Raw genomic sequence first — 22,004 nt, forward strand, 5'->3', positions numbered from 1 at the left:
TAATAAATAAATGTTTGGACTTAAGGTTGTCGACATCTAAATTTTGGTATGTAACCTTTCACGTAATAATATTTCATTATTTTTTCTTTAATTAATAAATGTTTAGGCCTCATGAGTTTTATGGTTTAAAAAATTTGTATGTAAGTGTTCCACACATAAACTTAGATACCCGACACCCTTATATTATCATCCCCATTTCTTAAAGTAAATGAATAATCTTAATAAAAAAAACTATATCCTTTTTCTAAAGTGTGAATCATTTGCTTGCAATACGAGATCTAGTTTATATTGTTTTAACTGGGTCCGCTTTATAGAGTTCCTCATCTTCAATACCTAATAGAAGGATATCCAAAATATACCTTTAAATCTATAATCTATATAAAGAATTATATCTTTCATATTAAAATTACACCTTTAAATCTATAGTCAATCAACTCTTATAAAACACTCAAACGATACCCGCGCGATGCAACGGTGTAATGACGGCGGTAGCGGGTAGAGTTAGCAGTGGTGGTGGCGGTGATTGTGGGCAATTATTGGTGGTGGTGGTGGCGGTGATTGTGGGCAAGTAGTTTAGTTTATCGATATAATGTGGTTTTGATTAATTGTTTGAAACTTAATTATTAGAATGGTTTATTAGTTTAGTTTCTTTGTTAACAATAATGTGTCTTTTATGCATGCTCATTTTCATGAATGTCTTTTGTGTTTTATATTTGGTATATAATATTATGTTTTTACATAAAAACAGAAAAATTAATTTTTTTTTATTAAAATACATATAAGGGTATTTTGGTCTTTTATCAAAATTCCATTCCAATACCGTTGATAGATTTACAAACCAAACAGACGGAAGGAATTAAATTTCATTCCATTTTTAGGCAACCAAACACACTATAGAATTAAATTTCATTTCTTCAGAATCCGTTTCACTCCATCAGATTTCATTCATTCCAAAAACATTATGAGAACCAAATGCGCCATAAAAGTTGAAACTTAAAATTTAAACAAATACCCTATTTGTTTGACAATATTGTAAAAAATGGATTAATCGTTTGGTTCAATATATAGCCAGATTTGTGTATTCAATATATAAAAATTATACTATTAAATTAGCACCAACAACATACACCTACAATTCACTCAAATAATACTAGTAGTTACAATTTGATAAGGATATAAATCTTAAACTCAACAGTCGGAGCTGGATTTGTCATTTAAAAATAATATTATTTTTACTTTTCCAATAATTGGACAAATAATAAGAGTATCTTTTCTATTAGTACAATTGTATCTAACAGACCGGGCAATATAAAATAAGTATTTTAAAAAGTGTTTAGAATAATGTGTTTATGCTTTCTTAATGTATTAGTAAAATATGATAAATGGAAGATGGATCATGGATGGTGATGTTCTAGTGATTCCAATCTCAACTCAAGCTCGACAGAAGGTATTTCAAGCTATCTAAACGTATATATCATCAAAGTGATGAAGTGAAGCTTTGTGACAGACTAATTCATTGATCTCTTTGTTCGAACATGTTTAGCTTTACCCTACTGGTAAATATAACAATTAACAATAACAATATATGAAATGAATCCATAAATTGCACAAAGTCCACTCAGATGCACAGACGATTCACAATGGGATCGATAAAAGAAACAATAATGATCAAGTACTAGGTAGTTAAGAAAGACAAACTGACAAGCTACTTACACAACATTACGACAGTCGATTAGTTGAAACAGGCCCGGGTGGTTATTTGACATGTATTATTGAGTAGGTGACACAGCCAGTTTTGCTGCAGTTCAATCGTCCGTGACACTTCCAAAAGGTTCCCAGTTTTAAGAGAAAACAAAATGGATGGGTCAATCGGGTTGTAAAACATATTAAACACATACGTGCAGGTTAAAACACATGACTTTCGGCATGGATAGACCTGAAGGCAAACATATACTGTACGTATTTTCTTTGTATAAAGTACATCAATATAACATATGAGCGCAAAGGCAATAAACTTTAGTAAGTGGAACAAAGCAACAGGAAACAAGACTAAAAACATTTCTAAAATATTTCCATTACATTAGATATTATTGTAAGAACTGAAATAAGCAAAATAACAAACTTAATTTTTAGTAGCCAAAAACATTTTTGAAATATTAGGTATTGACCCATGCCCCAATACCTTTTGTCAACCCAATCCACACGACCACACATGTAAAACAAACCACACAACCAGGTTCTTACACAATTCAAATAATAGTTTCCTTCTTCTAACCCTGCACTCAACTGCATTTCTTCCTCTAAAGAATGAGACTGACATCTAAGAAAATGAATCTCGCAGTACCTAGACGCCCTTGGAAGCATCAACACCTCTGCACTTAACTGCATTTCTTCATCTAAAGCTAGGCTATCCCACGTGCTGATTGTTAGCATCGTCAAAGCCACTGCATTCCTTAACAAGTATGCCAAAAACCGTAGATGGGATTTATCCCCCTTGAAATTTGCGAACTTCATTGTTCTAAGGTGGTTTAGTATGCAAGTCGGGACTGACTGCGGCTCAATCCAGCAAGAATCTGTATCCGAATAAGGACTTTTGGACGTCTGTACGAGCACAAAAAATGTGGACACATCAAAAGTTATACGTAAGAGCACAAAAATAAAAGCATAGCATAACTGGATACAACATGTCAAAGATTTAGAATCAGCTAAAGTACCATTATCTATACTATATTATAAAGTTGATTTTCCCTAGATTTTCAACATTGACCTTGAAATTTTCAATATTGATTTTAAGTACTTCCCCAAAATACTTCTCCTATCTATTCTATATTTATCTAAAATAATTATAATACTCTTTCTCTCTCTTCAAATCTCAACCAATCATCTTTTTTTTCACTCCTCCATAAATCATTTATTCCTCCAATTCATTCAAAATCTTTTATCTCAAAAACCTTACATCGATAAATTATAAAAATTGTATGGGTGTTCTTAAAATTTCATGCTCTTTCATTAGAGAAGTCATTCGATATACTTTCGACAAATTTTTAAATCCGAGGGCGGAGCCCGTACGGCTAAAGTATTTGACTATCATACTCTATGACATATTAACTCCTATAACATATCATACTCTATGACCTAGGTATCACCCCACCATCTCACCGCCGCAACGCGCGGGTACTTGCTCTCGTAATACATAAATGCTCCAACTCAGGAGAGTTTTCTAGCATTTGATGAAATAATCGCCAATTCATACCACACCGAGCAAAACCGGCATTGAACTCCAAGTGCTTCAAATACGGAAAATTAGGTATCGAAGTATAGGATGGTCTGTTCGGCTGAAAACAAATGCATAGTTAAAGGCATAAAAGGAGAACCATAACAAGTTTGAAAACAAAATAGAGGACATTCGAGTCTTTATAAGGAGAACTTACATTACGAGGCACATCTAATGTAAGCGATTTAGCTCCACTTACTTCTTTAAAAACATATACCCATAAAGGATTAAGTCCTTCGCCAGATGATAATGTTACCGAAATAAGAGATGACAAATCTTCCATCACAAAAACTGGGGACGTATTTGCTCTAACATAGAGTTCTTCAAGCTTGGAACATTTATAACAACTTTGTAGACATAGATTCCGGGTTTCTTAATAATACTTAATTTCAAGTGCTTTAAACTAGGGTTGTTGAAGTTGTAAAATTTATTGGAATGGATGTATAATTTCAGTGATAAACTTTCGAGTACGCGTGACCCGTCACACCCCCCCCCCCCCCCCCCCCCCCCCCCCCCAAAAAAAAACCCAAACATCGCAGCTTAAACACTTTAACTTGGGATGCTTCACAACTCTCAAGTTCGCGATCAACGTATTTAATAAAGCAATGCTTATCATGAAAAGGATGGATATTATCAAAGTCAAGGTTTGTAACAGACTTCCAATTGTGAATCCATGATTTGGATAGTACACTAGTTCGAACCGCATATTTAGTAGGCATCAGAGAAAGTATGTGTGATATAACATCATTGGGCATGCTGCTAAGTCTATCACCCATCATTGTATTGTTTGTTTATCCACTTCTTCTCCAACTTTTTTGTCTCTTTTAATTATATGTCAGATTATCATATCTTCCCTAGCATATTGTATACGAGTATATATATGTTTTTTAAGAAAAAATTACCACACACAATGATTGATGTAGAAATACATTTTGATAACACAAAGAGAAAAAGAACGAAACAAACAAACCTTATAACAGGGGAGATTAAACTTGTGATGTGGAGGAGTTTTTGATCGGAAACAGATACTATATAAGCATATATGATAAATATATATCAATTTATCTAGTATTTATATATAATTTAATTAGGGCAAACCTCGAAGTGATTTGGTTGATGAATGCTATTCGGTTACAAATAACACCCCATGGTAAAAATTAAGTATATTTTTGGACTTAAGTTGGCAATAGACTAAGGATTGGGGACTAATTATGTAAATAGAGTCAGGAGTTCAAAATAAATACTGTAAATTATTGTTAAGCTCTCACAGGGGTGTGTCGTAGGGATGAGCATATTGACCAGAAGCCCGACACAGACCCGACCAAACTCTTAGTATGATCAGTGATGATTAACCTCAAACTCAACTTATTGACTGTCAATTTGAAGTATGTAACATGAATTGTTCTTTGATCCCATGCCTCTTACAGAAATCATATACACCATCAATCACGAAGCATAATTTCCTCACCTTAGCAAGCCTTTGAACGGATCTCCTAGACACCAGTATAATTCAGAAATATCTATTTAACAACCCTTCCTTTCAGGATATCTCCATACCCTCAATCTTTTCCATTTCTGCTACAAAAAGTCACTAAACTGTGATTTGAACACTAACAATAGTAGAATACATACATCTGTGATACAAAAACACACTGTGGAGCTAGAGCATCCATTGCCTGAAACCCGTTAGTGTTCAACCACGTTCATTGACTTCGACTGTTGAAGTAGGTATCTAGTAAAGATTAGAGTCCACAATATCAGTAAGAATACTCATTGCATTTCGATAGTATATCAGTAACGGAAAACACTTCGGACCATGATCATTAATCCAAATGTAACAAGCCTTTCACCAAAAATCATTATCCCCAATGTAACAAACCTCTCAAAATCAATATAACCTACTTATATACAATAATCCATATACTAAGCGAAAGCATCTAACAAAACGCTTCCATGGAAAAGACAAACTCTCCACACCCCTTCAACTCTATACATATATTATCTAAATAAATGCATGGGTTCAAAAAACAAACAGAAAATACAATATATTTTCAGAAAAGAAAGAACCTTCACTCTATGCTCCATGGTGTTCATTGGATGATGTGTATCATATTCTGTACAAACTCAATGTTATAACTGTTAGTACAATCTCTCTCAAAGTTTCTTCGGGAGATTGTAATTCTTCTTTAAAAATGTGGTGGCAGCCTTGTCATTACGATGGCACAACACTCTCAAAATCGTGTTTGGTTCATTTTGGCCCCATTGTTCAGCAGTCGAAGGTAAAGGAAGTCTTGATTTGGTGGATGAACCATGAGGATCAATCACTAAAGATCTAAATTTCTCAATAAGGCTACCAGTATCACTCGAGAAAAGAGGTAGTACACCTTTCACTGTTATTGAATGTTTTCCTATCAATTCCTGTGGTAATCCGTCACCATTTGACCAAAACAAATCCATTAGGAACCTGAAATCTTCTTCTATGATTGACGAATCTTCTATGGTGAAATTACGAGAAGGGCCACCAGCAAGCAAAACCAACAAAAACCCTTTAAAAGAAGCTTTCATTATGTTTGTTATTAGTCGTGTTCGAATGGTGTTATCTTGTACATTTCCTGCTATAATTTCAAGACTCTGTTCTAACTCTTGTAGGAAAGGTTCAATTCTTGAATATGACACTTCCCCTACATATAAACCATCCCAAAACACATGACATAATTCATCAAAGACGAGCTTATATGCTGTTGCCTCGCATACTTGTTGAATAGCTTCTACACAAGTAGCCAAAGATAACTCGAAGTTTTTTCTCAATCCATTTACCATACTGCCCTCACGAATTCCAATACTTTTCAACTGGGCAATTGTCCTCTTCTCTAGAACTTCCAAATCTTTTCTGATGTAGTGAAAAGTATTCACACGAACACACAACTGTGGTATACTATAGGAATCATCATCGTCTACAGTGTTCAGTTGAGTTTTCCTTCTTTGGGACATTTGTGACCGATCCTTTTTCTTGAATACTCCATTGAGCTTTGAGCCTCCTTTAGATCGAGTCAAAGGAGGCAATATTGGAAGAAAAGAACTTTGAGAACCTATATATAAGAAGAAACAAATTTATTCTTCGAAAAAATAAAAGAAAAAAAGATGGCAATAATCACAAGAGCCAACAGTTTTGAACTATATACTTATCAACAGGCCGATCTGGGCAACATTTGAATCTAACGGGTCAAACAGTAACATACAAAAACTTTAACTAAAAAGGAAACAGATCAAATAGGTCAAATGGGTTAAAAGCCGCCTAGGAGTTTTTCAACGCCAATTACACAGTTGTATCCAATAATATCAATTTAACTTTGAAGATAATACGCTTCTTGAGATTACTTATAATAAAACAAAACAGATCCAAGTGAAAAGCATTACGAATAAATCTGTCCCATTCTGAGCCCTACAAAACTGAGACCTTTTCACCTTGTACTCAGCCCACACATTTTTCAGCTCTAGATTGATAACATGAAATATCTACAAGCACCCTTGAGCTTTGCCTCATGTGACATGCATGGTGACCCATCAACTTATAGTGTCTGGGTTCAAAGTCCTATGGTGGACACTTTGTAGACATATGTGGAATTTGTTAACACTTATTTGATCTTATTATATTATATGTGTGTGTGTGTGTGTGTGTATATCTCCTATTATACATTATAAGATCAACATATTTACTATAATGTCCTTGCTAATAAATTTATATACATTTACCAAATTATTTTTATCAACATATTACTTATCATATAGACAAGCCAAAGTTGATGACTTGATGGTTAGCGGAGCCGGCCACCGTCACCCTTTACTCCATGTACTAATTGAAGTTACCAAATTTTTTGTTTCTAAATTCGATTTAGACTGGCACTTAAAGATATTGAGAACTCATCCACCAATGCGCATTGCAAGAGTACACCTCTATTGTGTATATATATATATACATCTATACAATAACATCTTATACTTACCAGAACCGGATTTTGCTTTCAATATGTAATCTTGAAGGCATCTATCAAGACCACTCATCAATTCAGGAAGCAGATCAGGACGCATTGGTATTGGCAACAAAAAAAATGCTTCCAGAGTTTCATCAATAGTTCTCAGAACCTCCACTGCAGAAGGAGCAAACCGTTCTTTGTTTGCTTTTGGGTTCCACACCTATAATGAAGAGGTAAGGGATTGTATTGGTTAAATTATTATTCCAAGTTATTTTATAGCGGTTTAAGTCAAAAGAGCACGCAAATACTAGAACATTCCAAAAAATTGCAACATCTGACTTATTTCAGAGTTAAGTTGTTTTTATGGTCAAATTCCTTATATACCCTATATTGGAAATATTTAGAAACTAATGACCACACATAACATTTCAATATTTTGTGAAGTTTACTAAAGAAAGACCCCGTAAACTTAAAAGATAACTTTCCAGAAAAGGAAATGTAGTATTCTTCTTGGGAGTATGGACAACCCAACAAAAAAGGGTTATCAAGTAACACCAGAGGTGTCAATTACAACTCATTTACATATTAATGGGTTGATTTGGGTTCTGTTTTCGCTCTAACGGATCAAATGGGTCACAACCATACACTTAGTCAAAAGGAAACTTGTCAAATTGGTCAAACAGCTTCAAAGACAACTATACTCAAAAGTGTACTTGCAAGGCATACAACCTCCTAGAGTCCAGAACACCTAATACCATAAAATAATGTATAGGTTTTTAATTTTATTTTAACACTATCTATGTATCTATCCATCTATACCATAAAATAATGTATAGGTTTTTAATTAGCCTATACACATATCATTAATTCACTACTTATCCACATCATTGACTTACTCAGACATTTTTTCCACCACATCATTAATTTTAAATCTTGTGTCTAGGTTCATTTTTATGTAATTATTTTAGGTTTAGCACTTAAGTATTATATAATTACAGTAAATACTATACAAACTAGATCCCTTAAGGCCTTAAGTTTTATACTTATATTTATCTCCATCGTTCATCATTCATCAAGTATAGTTTGATACTTGCATCTTACTTAAATTACATTTAATCATCATTAAATAAATTATTTTAATGACAAGTCAATTTTAATCATTTCAAGTTTTAAAAAGAAAAGAGATTTACTCAGGAACCTGCATAACATGCAGATAAATAGCCTAGATTATTCATAAAAGGATTTATGTATAGGATAAAAAGTGTTTTCAGCCAGACCCAAACCCGGCACGTTTACAATGTATAGAAAATTACCCATTCTGACGTGCTATATAACCCTCCCCTTTTGCAACCTCTGATTAACATGGTAAAGAAACAACATGGCAGGATAAAATAGTGTGAGATGCCTACCTCTTGCTGCAAAGTTCTATCAACCCATTCCTTAAGTCTATCCACACGAGTATTAATCCAAGTTTTAACCAAATCTACAATTACAGCTTCAGCTTCATAAGGAGTCATCTCTTGAATTATTGACTTTCCGCCATCATCGCTGTTAACTGAATCTTCCACAGCCATCTGTACTAAATCTTTCTCCAGCTTATCAGTTGCTATCAAGACTTGTATTACTTCAGGAGTCAACTCTTTGATTCCTGACACAAATTTCTGCACCTCTAGCCCAAAACAAGAATGAAGGGTTGCCACTGCCACTCCAACTGCAAGAGGATGCCATCTTTGTAGTATTGGACTGTATATCTCCTTTTCAGTAAATGCCAAGTCAGTAACATCTTGGGCAAGCATGCAGAGTGCAGGAAGATGATTTAGTTGAGCTTTTGCTGACTTCCGGCTTAAGCGTACTTTCTCGTTCTCCTGAATTAAATAAGCAGAATGAAGAATGAGCTTTTACAGAAAAGCAGCACACATAGTTAAGAGGTGCCAAACTTGATCCATTTATCTATTTAAAAATGGATTTAGTTTGGGCCACATTTTATCTCAAACAGGTTGAATAGGTCAGACAAGAAGTTCAGCTAAATGGGAATGCGTCAACAGGATTAAAGAAACCACGCGGCCAAAATCGCCATTAGTTTTTTATCCGTACATATAACCTCATTTCATTTGAAAATTTAGATTATTATCATAATATGTTTGCTTTTGCAATCATAACCAGAACATATAGTATTCATGAAACTTTCTAAGCAAGGGACAAAAAGTTTCCAGCCAGCTATATCTCACGTCACTAAAAAATGAACAATTTTAACCGAAACCTATTTGAACTGTAACCAGTCCGACCAGCCACATTGCCATATTGCCATCTGTTCTTACTCTCCTATGCTAAAATTTGATACAGATTCAGGACACAGGGATATTGATTTAGAAGTTCATAGGCCATTGGATGATCAAGAATAGTACTTCTTTCGTCTTAAAATCTATTCAGAGGTTCCTTGCTAAGAAAGTCTCAATCCAACACACTAAGTGCAAAACGTTAACGTTGTTTATTATCATTGAAGAGTATTTCAGACATTTAACTAACATACAAAAACTTCATGTAATCTATTTGGCTTGTAAAATGTTTATATTTAATTTGGAGCTGGGGTATGGCAAATTACATGAACTATAATGGCATAACAATAATCATACATTAAAGATGTCTTATATCAACGGTGTCCTTACAGTGACTGATTAAAACATGGACAGCAACGCTAGTCATATACTTTTAAACTTAGAACGAATATACTCCTCATCAAGTTTTTCACAGGTTACATATTTGGACAACTTAAACCCTAATATGTCATTTATCTTTATCAAACAGAAAGCTAATTCATGCAAAAGGTCAAAACTTGCCTGACTAAAAGCCTTGCGCATTGATGACCTGATATAAATGTCAACTTTGGAGTTTTCAACATCAGAGATTTTCATTCTACCATTCTCACGAGGATTTTCTTCTGCCAAAATGGTGGCTGCAGATAATCCAAGAGAGAGAATACTCTGCATTAACTGAATATTACCCCTGTAAAACGACTCATGGTAAGCTAGAAGTCCTCGTTCTGCCCACTCCAACATTGAGTTCAAGGTAGAAAACAAAGTCTTGGAATACCCTGAATCCAAAGTCGCCTTTGCATCTTTCTTGACTTGTAATAATAAGTTATCAGCAGCAAAAAGGAAATCGTCCTCAACTTGACCCGTGGATACATAATGGTTGAATAATACCCATGAAAAACAAAGATTATGGAAACTCTGGTGAATTCCTAAAATACCCCATGTCTTTTTTATAAGTTCTAACACCTCATCAACCTCTTCAATCATGGATGTTGGCTCCTCGACATCAAAAAGAGCTTCAAGAAGAAGCTGATAGAGCCGAAGATTCAACGGGGACCCATCTGCCCAATGGCAAGTATCAGGGGCATAATCCTCATTTGACCGACAAGCAAGCTGCAAGGTAACCTTACGTAGAGTTTGAACTGCTTCACTATGTTTCCCAGTTTCCATGGGTCGCTCACCGGCCCCACATATAATATGGCGGAGTTGTTGAGCTGCAGTATCTTTACTGTCAAGAGGTACTTTAGGATGTAGTAACAGCCCTGCCTCGAGTACCTTCAAGTTTCTTCTCTGCCATACATCATATTCTCGCCTATTCGGAAAATCAGAAGGCTTAAACTGTTGTAAAAATTCTACCGGTAAAACTATCGACTCAATACGCCTGCCAAGCTGCAATTTGTTTATAATTATTGTTAATAATTAGATTTCCATTCTATAAAAACTCACCAAAATGTTAAAACAAATATTATTGTTGTTTTAGTTTATTAATATTTACATACAGAAGTACATGTAGATTTTTTGGTGAAAGGTGTGAATTACTCGTGAATTACAGAACCAGTTCTCGTAACCGGGTTTGCGCTAAAACTATATATATACATAGATATATATATATATATATGAGAAAAATGAATATATGGCCGTTAGATATCTAAGCTTGGGTATAGAAACCTGACATACTAATTTTCTAATATTTATTGTATAATGGAAAAATGATTGGGCCCATGTTTTTAAAATATTAAGATGTGAGGGTTCCATACCCAAACTTAAGTATCTAAACAACAACGTAATCCCTATCCTCCATATATATAAATATATATATATACTAGCATGGTACCCGCACAATGTGATAACGGTGGCCGCGAAGCCGTTCTGGTGGTGTCGGTCATGGGTAGCGTTGACAGAGACACTTAGTGGTCGTGGCAGTTTTGAGTGGAGTTGGATGATGTCAATGTAACTAATGTAAAGGTGGTGGTGGAAATATTTTAAGGATAACCGTGCATTGCGACGGTGATGTGGTGGTGGCGGCATCGGTGGTGATGGCGGCGGCGAGTGGTTGTGGTAACCGATGTATAGATAATTGATTTAAATTGGTAGTGGAAATGTTTTAGAAGATAAGGGACTCATGGTGTAAATTAATTCATTAAGGGTAAGATGATCATTTCGCATGTCTCTGTTTTCTAACTTTTCAACAGCGGCATATAATCTTTATAATATTAGTCATATGTCCGCGCTGTGCGGTTGATGGCGGCGGCGGCAGCGGTAGTGATGTGGTTATTAATATAAAAGTAATTGATATAAAAGAAGGTATTGTAGTTATTTTAAGGGTTGGGGGATGTATGTTGTAAATAATTTTATTAAAGGTAGTATAGGTATATTAGGTGGAGATATTAAATTACTCATAGTAAATAAAAGAGATGGGTACTGTGGGTTGATCAAGTTTTTATTTGAGAAAATAGGATGGCCAAATACTTTATAAAATAGTTAAGATTAAGATAGAAGAAAATATATATATACATACATACATATATCTATAGCATATAAATGATTGGGATTAAGGTTTTTGGAGGCCCTAAGCGAACTCGGTTTTAGGGGCTAGTTCATTAACATATAAATTAAAGTAAACAAGAAAAAAAAAAGTAGCTCAAATTATGTTATGAAACCACAAGTTATAAAAAGTTGCAGATGTGGATGCAAAAACCAACAAGGGTGTTAATGCAATGCAAATTATATAAGAGGTAGTTAGTCCAAAGTACAAGCATTAAGTCTAGTATATAAAATATTGAAGCCCTAGATTTTTGGGGGCCAAAAGCGATCGCCTAGTCCCGTTGCACAGTTAAGCTACCTATGTAGATGATGATGATAAATAATATTGGAATAACCTGAGCAGCAGCAATTCTGAGTAAAGCACGTCTAACCCTAGAATCAACCTGTTCAGAAATTCTCATCTGAACTCTCATCAACTCTCCGACCGTCGCCGGCCGATTTTCCGTCGCTAAAACCTTTTTAGACTTCATTCCCAACGCTTTCTTAACCTTACTCGACGCCGTCGTCGTCACTGACCTCTGTAGCGACGGCAAAGCAGCCAATGACTTGCCGGACGATTGAGATACGTAAGTCAACGGCCTGCTTCCACCGGAGCTCCGGCATGCTCCCACGAATATCTCGTAGGCGGTTTCTCGGAGCTCCGAGTCTGATAGATCCGAACCTAGTTGACCAAATGGATCGGATAGATTTGTTGATGATGGTATTACCGGCATCATGTATTTCTCATTTGGCATGATTATTATATGTATATTTATATTATATAATTTAATTTAATTTAATATATACTGTGCGTAACAAAGAAAGTTGAAATGAAAAAAACTGGCCGGAATATGTGTATATATATATTTTATTTTATATCTAAGAGAGATAGAAGAAATGAATTACAGTACTATATAGATTTAGGAAATATAGGGAGGAATAATTATTGCTTTGGTTTAAAGAATGAATGAAATGATGTATAAGTTTCTTTTTCTTTCTTTCTTGCTTTTGCTTTATATTATTTGATGTGTGTGTTGCAGTTGACAAAGAGTGTTGTGTTTCGATGTGAATAATGAAAATCCACGCGTTTGTTTGTTTGTCAGAGGGATTCAACGCCGATTATATTGATTCTTTCTTTCTTTCTTTCGAAATTACGTATTGATTAATTCGTCATTTTCATTTTTATTTTCCGCAAACTTTTTTATATATTCGACTCAAATAAAAAATCCATGTCTCACATTTCACCAAGAGGTTACTATCTCGGCCTCTCGAGTGTAAATAACTTTTATATTTTTTCTATTATATGAATCTAACTTCTAGCCCGTTAAATTAAATGATTAATGTAAAAGTGTTTATATGAGACATTATATGAGGTGTCACGTAAAATTTTTAGTTGACCAACGTAAAAATTTTACATTAATCCTTTAATTTAGCGGATAATTACATATAATAAATCAAATAAAAGTTATATTCACACAAAAAAATATATATATAAAATTTACTTAAACTCTCAAGTATCTAAACCTTTCACCATATAATGATACATCTATTGATGATTGGTGATTGATTAATCAACCAACTCATCATTTTGGTGGAGTTGGTATCCATATCAAATTTGGGTGGTCATGATTTTGTGAGATCTATTTGGCTTGTGTAGTTGGTGTCTATTTAGATTTTAAGGACAATAGTTTGGTTTTTTTAACACATTACTAATTTTGTTGTTATTTATTTTATCCCTTTTATTTTAGTAGTTTAAAAAAATCAAACTCATTATTTCTTAACTCAGATTTAACTTATAAAAAAAACAATCGGGTTAAATTAAGTGGCTTAAGTCATTTTCTTTGTAGATAGAGTTTAATGATTTAATCATTACACATTTATGCCAACAAAAAAATAAATGTTTTTTTTTACCTCTAGTGGAACTTGAACGCATCACATCTATCTTTAGTAGGGGTAAGATGGTCTACATTGTAACCTTCTTCATATCTCGTGAAAAAAGTATTAAGACCCAAAACCTATTGAAGACCGTATTAAATGTTGCCTACTACTCTTTTTTACCTTTAAGTTTTAAAACTGTCAAAAATATCATCTCTCTATTATACATTATATATTTCTCATTATCTAAAATATCTAATATAGTATAGATAACTAAATGAATAAAAATATTAACCGAAAATTAGAAATGAAACAAGACTCAAAAAAATACTGTAAAAAGCTTAGAGCCACAAAAAAAAATATACCAAAACAAGCCAATAAAGCTACCTGAATTTAGCTCAATCTAAGTCGAGCAGAGCTCGAGGTTGAGCTACTCAAGCAGACTTTCAAGTCTATCCCGAGCCTAGAAATACCGCACTCAAAAAGCTCACGAGCTTATTGTGCTTGTGTTATTTTACAAAATTATTTTTGAATACTATATAATTTTACATAATCATTATCCTACCGAGTCAAGTTTAATCTAGTTGAGCTTGAAATTAACAAGCTTATAGGACAACCTTAATTTAAAAATTTTAGTATAATACCTGATCTAGACGAGCCAATGAGAACTCGAAAAGTGTCGATTAGTAAAGCGAGTTCGAGTTCAAATTTGAAAATAAATGCTCAGTCGAGCTTATAGGACAAATTTGATTAAAATTTAGAATAATACTTTATCTAGTCGAGCTATGGAGAGCTCGAACATGTCGATTAGTGAAGTGAGCTCGAACTCGAAGTTGAAAATAAAGGTTCAGTAGAGCTTTAGTCAAGTTTCGAGTTTTATGTTCACTTCGAGCTAGAGCTTGGCTGTGTCGCTCAATTGTACCCATTATCATAACATATGATTTGCATAACTCATTAAGTTTTCATAGCTAGTGTCATATAACAATGTATGTTATCACAATCATTTGCATTATTATCTATAAGATAGAAAAAAAAACACGATAATCGTATTTAAAACATAACCTAATAGAGAGTAAAATTCAAAACAAAACGAGAATACATAAAAGAAAGTTACCAATCTCATAGAAAACACAAAAAAATCCATGTGAGCCCAACCAATCCCTTGTTCCCCATGCCCATGGTGAACATCTTCCTCATTTTATTCTTAAGGGGCAAAGGTGTAGTCGGCAAAAAAGCATCGGCAAGTGGTTTTGGCAACTTTTGGCTTTTTGGCAACCTATACCATATGTATTGGCAGGTTTTGGCAAAAACCATCAGCAAGTAGAATCGGCTAGTTTTGGCCGATGGTGGCAAAGAATTGGCAAGATTTTATAGAAGAAGATTCCCTTTTTTTTGTATTTGTTTTGTCTTTTTATGTGGTAAGTTTTGGCAAAAAATACAACTACACCCATAGTTTTGGCAAGGATTGGCTAGTTAGGCCGAATAAGGGAGTCCCGGGGGAGTCCTTGAAGACTAGGACGCAAGAAACCATTGTCACAGAGCGTCCAAAATGGGAGTCTTCAGCCGAGAGTCCTCACGAGGACCTATGTTATCAATTTCGGTGGTATACCAGTTTTCGGTGCTTCCATGTAATTTCTGTTTCAAATTCAGGTTAGTATTTCGTTTCTGTAATTTTTGGTGGTTTTGACCGAAATTTGGACTTTTCAATTTCGGTTGTATCAGTGGTTTTACCAGTTTCATTTTTTTCTTAACTTTTTTTGGTCAAAAATAATAAAACAAGGGAGAAAATAAGATAGAAACAAGGTTGTAAAATGGTGACTGGATGAGACGATTCTGTAGGCGGTGGTCAACGTCGGTAATGGTGGTCAACGGCTGAAAAATGGTCACTCCGGTGGAGATGGTGCTGGATAAACATAAGAGGGTAGAGAGAAGTGAGTAGAGACAAAGAGGGGGAGAGGGGGAGGCAGACCTATCACCTATCCGATGTGCGATGGTTGGTGGTGGTCCATGTTTCCGGCCATAATGGTCTCCGATGATGGTGGCACCGGACTGTTATTTTGAAGATTTGTAAAATATGTTTGGATTTTAAAGTGAAAGTGAAAAGGATGGCTAATAAAGACTTGTATAATTGGTAGAGATATTGTTAATGTGGTTAGTATAAAGCCACGTGTTTTAGATACAGAAACTTTAGTCATATCAATGTGCTCTCAATGTCAATATGCTTGCTATGACTCACACATAAATAAAAATAAAATAAAATATGGGATATACTTTTAAAGTAATTAATATGCACTTTTTACCAAAATGTTATAGATATATCATATATTATATCAAATATATAAACATATACATAAAATATTTAAAAATATTAATATTTAAAATTACCAAAATACCACCGAAATACCACCGAAAAAAACGATATTTCGTTTACCGGTCTTTGACCGAAACACCGAAATTCCATTTCTTAACTACTTTGACGAGGACTACGAAGAACGCATGAGAAATGGGCCAAATGCAACAGAGTGAGAGAGAATAAGAGAAAGAGAGAGATTGTAAAGAGGTGGGGCTAAGTTCTGAAGAAGCTTGATTTATAGGCAGGGAGAGTCCTATGGGGAGTCCTGTTGACGTGGCAGGCAAGAAGCTGGAGGACTCTCCTCCTTATAAGGAGAGGCCTTATTGGCAAAAAATTGCTTGGACACATGTCATTTTTTTTATTGGTTCAAAACTTGTCAATTTGCCAAACTATTGACACTACACCATTGCCCCTAATCTTCCTTTCCTCTTCCCCACGCATGTAGGGGTGTAACTCACAAACCTTCCCCTTCCCTATACCATATTGACCGCTCTAAGTTGTGTAGGGGTCTGTCACGAAGAAGTTCATGTCAAGTGGTTTTTGTGTTGAAAGAAGTTTTCATAAAAACAAACCTTGATAATAGATGAAACATTTTTATCTCATATTTTGTAAAACAGAACCAGGAACTCACCTCAAACAGAACCAGGAACTCACCTCAACATTGCCAAAATTTCTAAGTAATGATTCAGTACTTAAGTACTTAACCACCCAAACAAAACCAGTTAAAAAAGATAACTGGACCAGCTAGATACATAAATTTACAACAGTTTAGGTCCTAAAATACATCTGGACAGCAAGATGCATGATTTTACATGATTCTATAAAGAGGCAGTTATAGTGCAGTCGTCTAACCGTACATGACACACCCAAAGAGTTCAAAGTAACTTACATATAAAAACAAACTGTCAACCTGGTTGGAAAACAAAGTGAAACAAGTTCAAATAGACTTATAGTATGAGTCGGAGCTCCAACTGCATACATACATAGTTTCCTGAGTTTTTCTTGGAAACTAAATCACGTGTAAAAAATGATCCCAGAGACTATCAATTAGTTATTACAGAATAGACAATAAAAATAAAAATCATGAACTGGCACCTTTTTTGTGCATCTTTGGTACATTAGGTATTATGCACTAAAATTAAAGTATAACCTAAAACAACACATATATTTGCAATTTAGTTGAGAATAACATATCTAATATTCTCCACCTCAAACGGTTCTTGTAACATCAAACCAAAACTAAATAGTCTTTCGTCAATCATAACCATACATGCAAACCTAACCACACAGTACCGTTCACTGCATATCATAGACAGTCTTCTTTTCACCAAACTAAGTACTAGTAGAACGAGACCCACTGGCAATAAAATGAATCTCACAATACCTGGATGCCCGTGGAAGCTTCAACAACTCTGCTTTTAATCACAATTCTTCCTCCAGGGGAATGCTATCGCACATGATTGCTAGTGTCTTCAAAACTTGAGCATTCCTCAACATGTATGCCATAAACTGTATACCCGACTTCTAACCCTTGAAATTAACAAACTTTATGGTTCTAAGGTTGTTTAGCATACTAGTCAAAACTGACTGCGGCTCAATCCAGCAAGAATCTTCAGGCTCAACCCAATAACAACTTGTGGGCATCTATATGAAAACAAAAAAATGTGGACATAGTAAAAGTTAGATGTAGAAAAGTCTTGGGAGATACCAAAGAGAACAATTTAAACTCATGAAGTACCTCTTCAACACATAAATGCTCCAACTCATAAGAATTTTCAATAAATTTATTAATCAATAGCCAATCCAAAGGATAATTATAATTAGCCCTGAACTCAAAGTCCTTCAAATTCAGAAATTTGGGCATAGGTGATTTGGATGGAATCTTCAACAAGAAAACAAACAAAAAAAATAGTTGAAAGGATCATCCAAAAGTGAAAATGAAATTAGCTCGCTGATGTGTTTAAAAAGAGAGCTTACATTACTCGGTGCATGCACAGTAAGTGATTTAGCACCACTTATTCCCCTTATAAGTTCAACCCATAACTGATCAACTTCAGAAAATGAACATGAACATGAAATTGTCACGGAAACCAGAGGCGGGAAATTTTCCATTACAACAGGTGACCACAAACACCCATAAACAAAGAACTCTTCGAGATTAGGGACATTTAGTACAACTTTGTCAATGTTTAGATTTTTACCGACGATTAACTTCAAACGCTTCAAATTAGGTATATTAAAATTATACACTTCGTCGCCCCAGTGATGTGATACTTCTAGAGATAAATATTCAAGCAACGGACAGCCAGGGATAATTTTAAATGCATTGAGATTAGGATTTGTATACACCTCGATATCGAGAGTTTTCAAAAGAGGAAGATCAATGGGAGATGTGATGTTCCAATAATCATCCCAATATCTAAAGCCGACTAATGTTAATTTTGCAAGTGTCTTACAAACGAACGGACAAGGAAACTCAAGGAGAACAGAACGTATTTCAAGCTCGGAAACATTTAACCTGTTAGCTTCGTCAATCCACTTAATATTAGTAGCTTTTGGAACCCACAAATTAGAAAAAGTCCAAACGGAATGACTTAACATGGGTTGTCTTGTAAAGCTCAAGTACCCGGTCAACATACTTGGTAAAGCTATCTAAACCACTAAAAGAGAACATATCGTCGAATTGAAGGTTTGTGACATACTTCCAACTGTGCCTCCACCTTTTGGCCAAAATACTGGTCTGAACGGCGGATTTGGTAGGGATGAAATCGAGTATGTGGGTAAGAACCTCATCAGGCAAGCTGCTAAGTCTATCTATGTTCTTGGACCCCATTGTTTTAATTTGTTTCTTCCTATTAAAATGAACACATTAATCTTAAAAATAATCTAAATATGAACACAAAATGATGACACAAACAGAAAAAGAAACAAACCTGATAATAAGGGAGATTTAAACTTGTGACGGGCAGAAACAGACTTGACGACGATGATGATGAAAGACAATCTATTTATTTATTAGGGCAAACCTTGAAATGATTTTGTCGATTGGGTACCACTTATGGGTCGGGTCTGTATAGTCACTTTTTGACCTAGGGATGGTTTTCGGTACGGAACCGTACCGAAACCAAATAATACCGATACCGAAAACATCCTAAAGTGAGAACCGAATACCGTACCGATTACATAAATACGGTACCGGTTCGGTACCGGTACCGGTATTTTGTTTTTTTCCCGATTAGTACCGAATTTTCATGAGCATTTCGGGTTTGACGGGGTAACTACATGCAAACCATCATAATTTAATCTGATGTAACTATGTAAGTTTGTTATTTACATAAATTCATTTATGTATGGAGAATGTAATTTAATCGATTAACAATGGTAAAAAAGTATGTTATCTTGTTCGATCAGAGCATATATTTGCATTTTAGTGTACACTGCTGTAAGTCTTTAAATTAATTAGGTTTTTGTAATTTGTGATCTGTGTGTATATTTTGTGTAAATATATGATGTGCTGGAGGATAACAATACCTACAGTAAAAGTTTCAATCAAAATACAGAAATAGAGATGCATAGTGGTATATAACAAATATATATACCATGCTTTTAAAAAATTGGTATCTATGTTCGGTTTACCGGTACCGAACCGTATAGTACCGAAACCGAAATCGTCCAAAATCAATAACCGATACCGAAACCGAATCCCCGTCGGTACCGATTTTCGGTACCGGTTCGGTTTCGGTTTTTTGGGATTTTCGCTCATGCCTACTTTTAGTTGCCTACTGTTCAGGGCAAATAATTTCATAGGGGGTTCATTTTTGGAGTAATTGAAATTTGTTATATGAATTAATTTAAAATAATTAAAATTTGAAAGTTTTAAAATTTGTTATGTGTTTGGTTGAATTCAATAAAGAAATTTAAATATAAATTGTAATAAATGACTAGTTTAACCTTTGTTATACTTTCTATATAATATAATCTTATTTTTCGTATTAAAATAACCACATAATAATAATAATAATAATAATAATAATAATAATAATAATAATAATAATAATAATATATGACAAACAAGTGAACAAACCCCAAATCTCAATTCGTTTCTAAAAAAACCCACTGTCGTCCCCAACTCCCCATCCCATTTATCTTCAAACTTTATTATTCTACCAATCCATCATATAGATTTCATGTATCAAACAAAAGCAAAAAAAAAAAAAAAAAAAAAAAAAGAATAACAAGTGATGTGACCTTCTTATTTATCTCATATACATAGCAAAACCTGATTCTACCCCTAACCAGCCGCCGCGGTGGTGGTTAATAGTTGTTGCAGCAACCACGGTGGTCATGGATGGTGGCAATAGCCGAATAGTGTTCAGTCGATCGATGGAGGAAAAAAAGAATTGTTTAACGGTTGTGGAACGATGTTCAGCAGACGGCGGTTAGTGGCGGAAACAACAATTTATGCTTTTGTCAAAATATTTGAATCAACAGCAAAAGAGTGATGTTTGGTGTTCAATGCGTCGATGCTCTTCAAGAAGAAGGCAGAGGTCTGTTTTAACTTTTTACAAAAGGGTTTTCCTTGTCAAAAAATTTGAATTCCATTGGAATTGAAACTTTCAATAGGATATGTGGAGGAAATTCTAAATTATGTGTTTTAGAGAATTTGAAGGAAAGTTTTAAATTCCAATTCCATAGATTTTACCAACCAAACACATAAAAACATGGAATTCAAATTCTAATTCCAATGAATTCATTGGAATTCAATCAACCAAACACCCCCACAGTCTTTATTTTCGGGTCTGATCAATTATAACCCTTTTTTTTTCTTTTTGTCTTTTCTGTTTGGTTATCTCAACTCAACCACCAGAGTCGAGCTCGAGTTCGATATGGCTTTGAGCTCGGTTCGGAAATTTCGAACATATTTCAATACAAGGCTCAAGTTTGGCTCATCATTGCTTAATCTCAGCTCGGAAAAAAAATTACAAAAATCTCTTATATAAATAAAATAAAATTGTGATTACATCTATATTTTTTAAGAAAATCTTATATGACATCATTATGCTTTTTCTTATTAATTATTTAATCAATTTATGACATTATCTTTTGAATTCTAATTTTTAATCCTTTCATTTGGAAGTTTTCAAAATCTATCAACCCTAATATAAAATAAGCCTAATGCATAATAACATTTTTTTTTTATGATTTAGTAAAGGTTGAATCTTCTCTTTTTATTACAGCAACATTGATAGCTTATCATTAAAATTATAAAAATTTTTACATTACGGTTTTTTATGTTTCATTATGATAATAGAAATGTATTTACGAAACTTATTTAGAATACCCGGGTTATTAGCTAGTAGTCTTATGAAATAAAATATGAGGTTAATTATAAAACAAATCTTTTGAGTAAGTAAGAATATTATGGGTTTTTTAAAGATTTAAAAGTTTGTTTTTAAAAAAAAATGAGTAGAGATAGAGATATACTATTTTCTTTTATTTCTTTTCACATTTATTTTCGTTTTTCTATTTGTTACTTTCAATTTTTAGATTTGTGGTTGCGTTCATGATTTTGTATTTTTAGAATTCAATTTCATTAATTTATTATTTTTTTATAATTACGTTTACTTCAACTTGTAGCCATATTTTGCCGCTTGTATGTACCTCAATGGCTCAATCTCAACCTATCGACTGTG

At 34.1% G+C, this 22,004-nt stretch overlaps 1 protein-coding gene and 1 pseudogene across 1 annotated transcript; both read right to left on the reverse strand.

Moving 5' to 3' along the window:
- Positions 1-5,097: 5,097 nt before the first annotated feature.
- On the reverse strand, positions 5,098-13,025 carry LOC122595214 (protein unc-13 homolog). The gene is made up of 5 exons (XM_043767551.1): positions 12,440-13,025; positions 10,086-10,949; positions 8,658-9,113; positions 7,279-7,468; positions 5,098-6,363 (listed from the first exon to the last, which is right to left on the reverse strand). The coding sequence occupies exons 1-5, from the start codon at positions 12,836-12,838 to the stop codon at positions 5,429-5,431; spliced, it is 2,844 nt and encodes a 947-aa protein (XP_043623486.1). The 5' UTR covers positions 12,839-13,025; the 3' UTR covers positions 5,098-5,428.
- A 4,367-nt stretch (positions 13,026-17,392) lies between these two features.
- LOC122595215 lies at positions 17,393-19,353 on the reverse strand (annotated as a pseudogene).
- Positions 19,354-22,004: the final 2,651 nt, after the last annotated feature.

The sequence above is a fragment of the Erigeron canadensis genome, chromosome 4, assembly GCF_010389155.1.
Source record: "Erigeron canadensis isolate Cc75 chromosome 4, C_canadensis_v1, whole genome shotgun sequence".
Lineage (NCBI taxonomy): Eukaryota > Viridiplantae > Streptophyta > Magnoliopsida > Asterales > Asteraceae > Erigeron > Erigeron canadensis.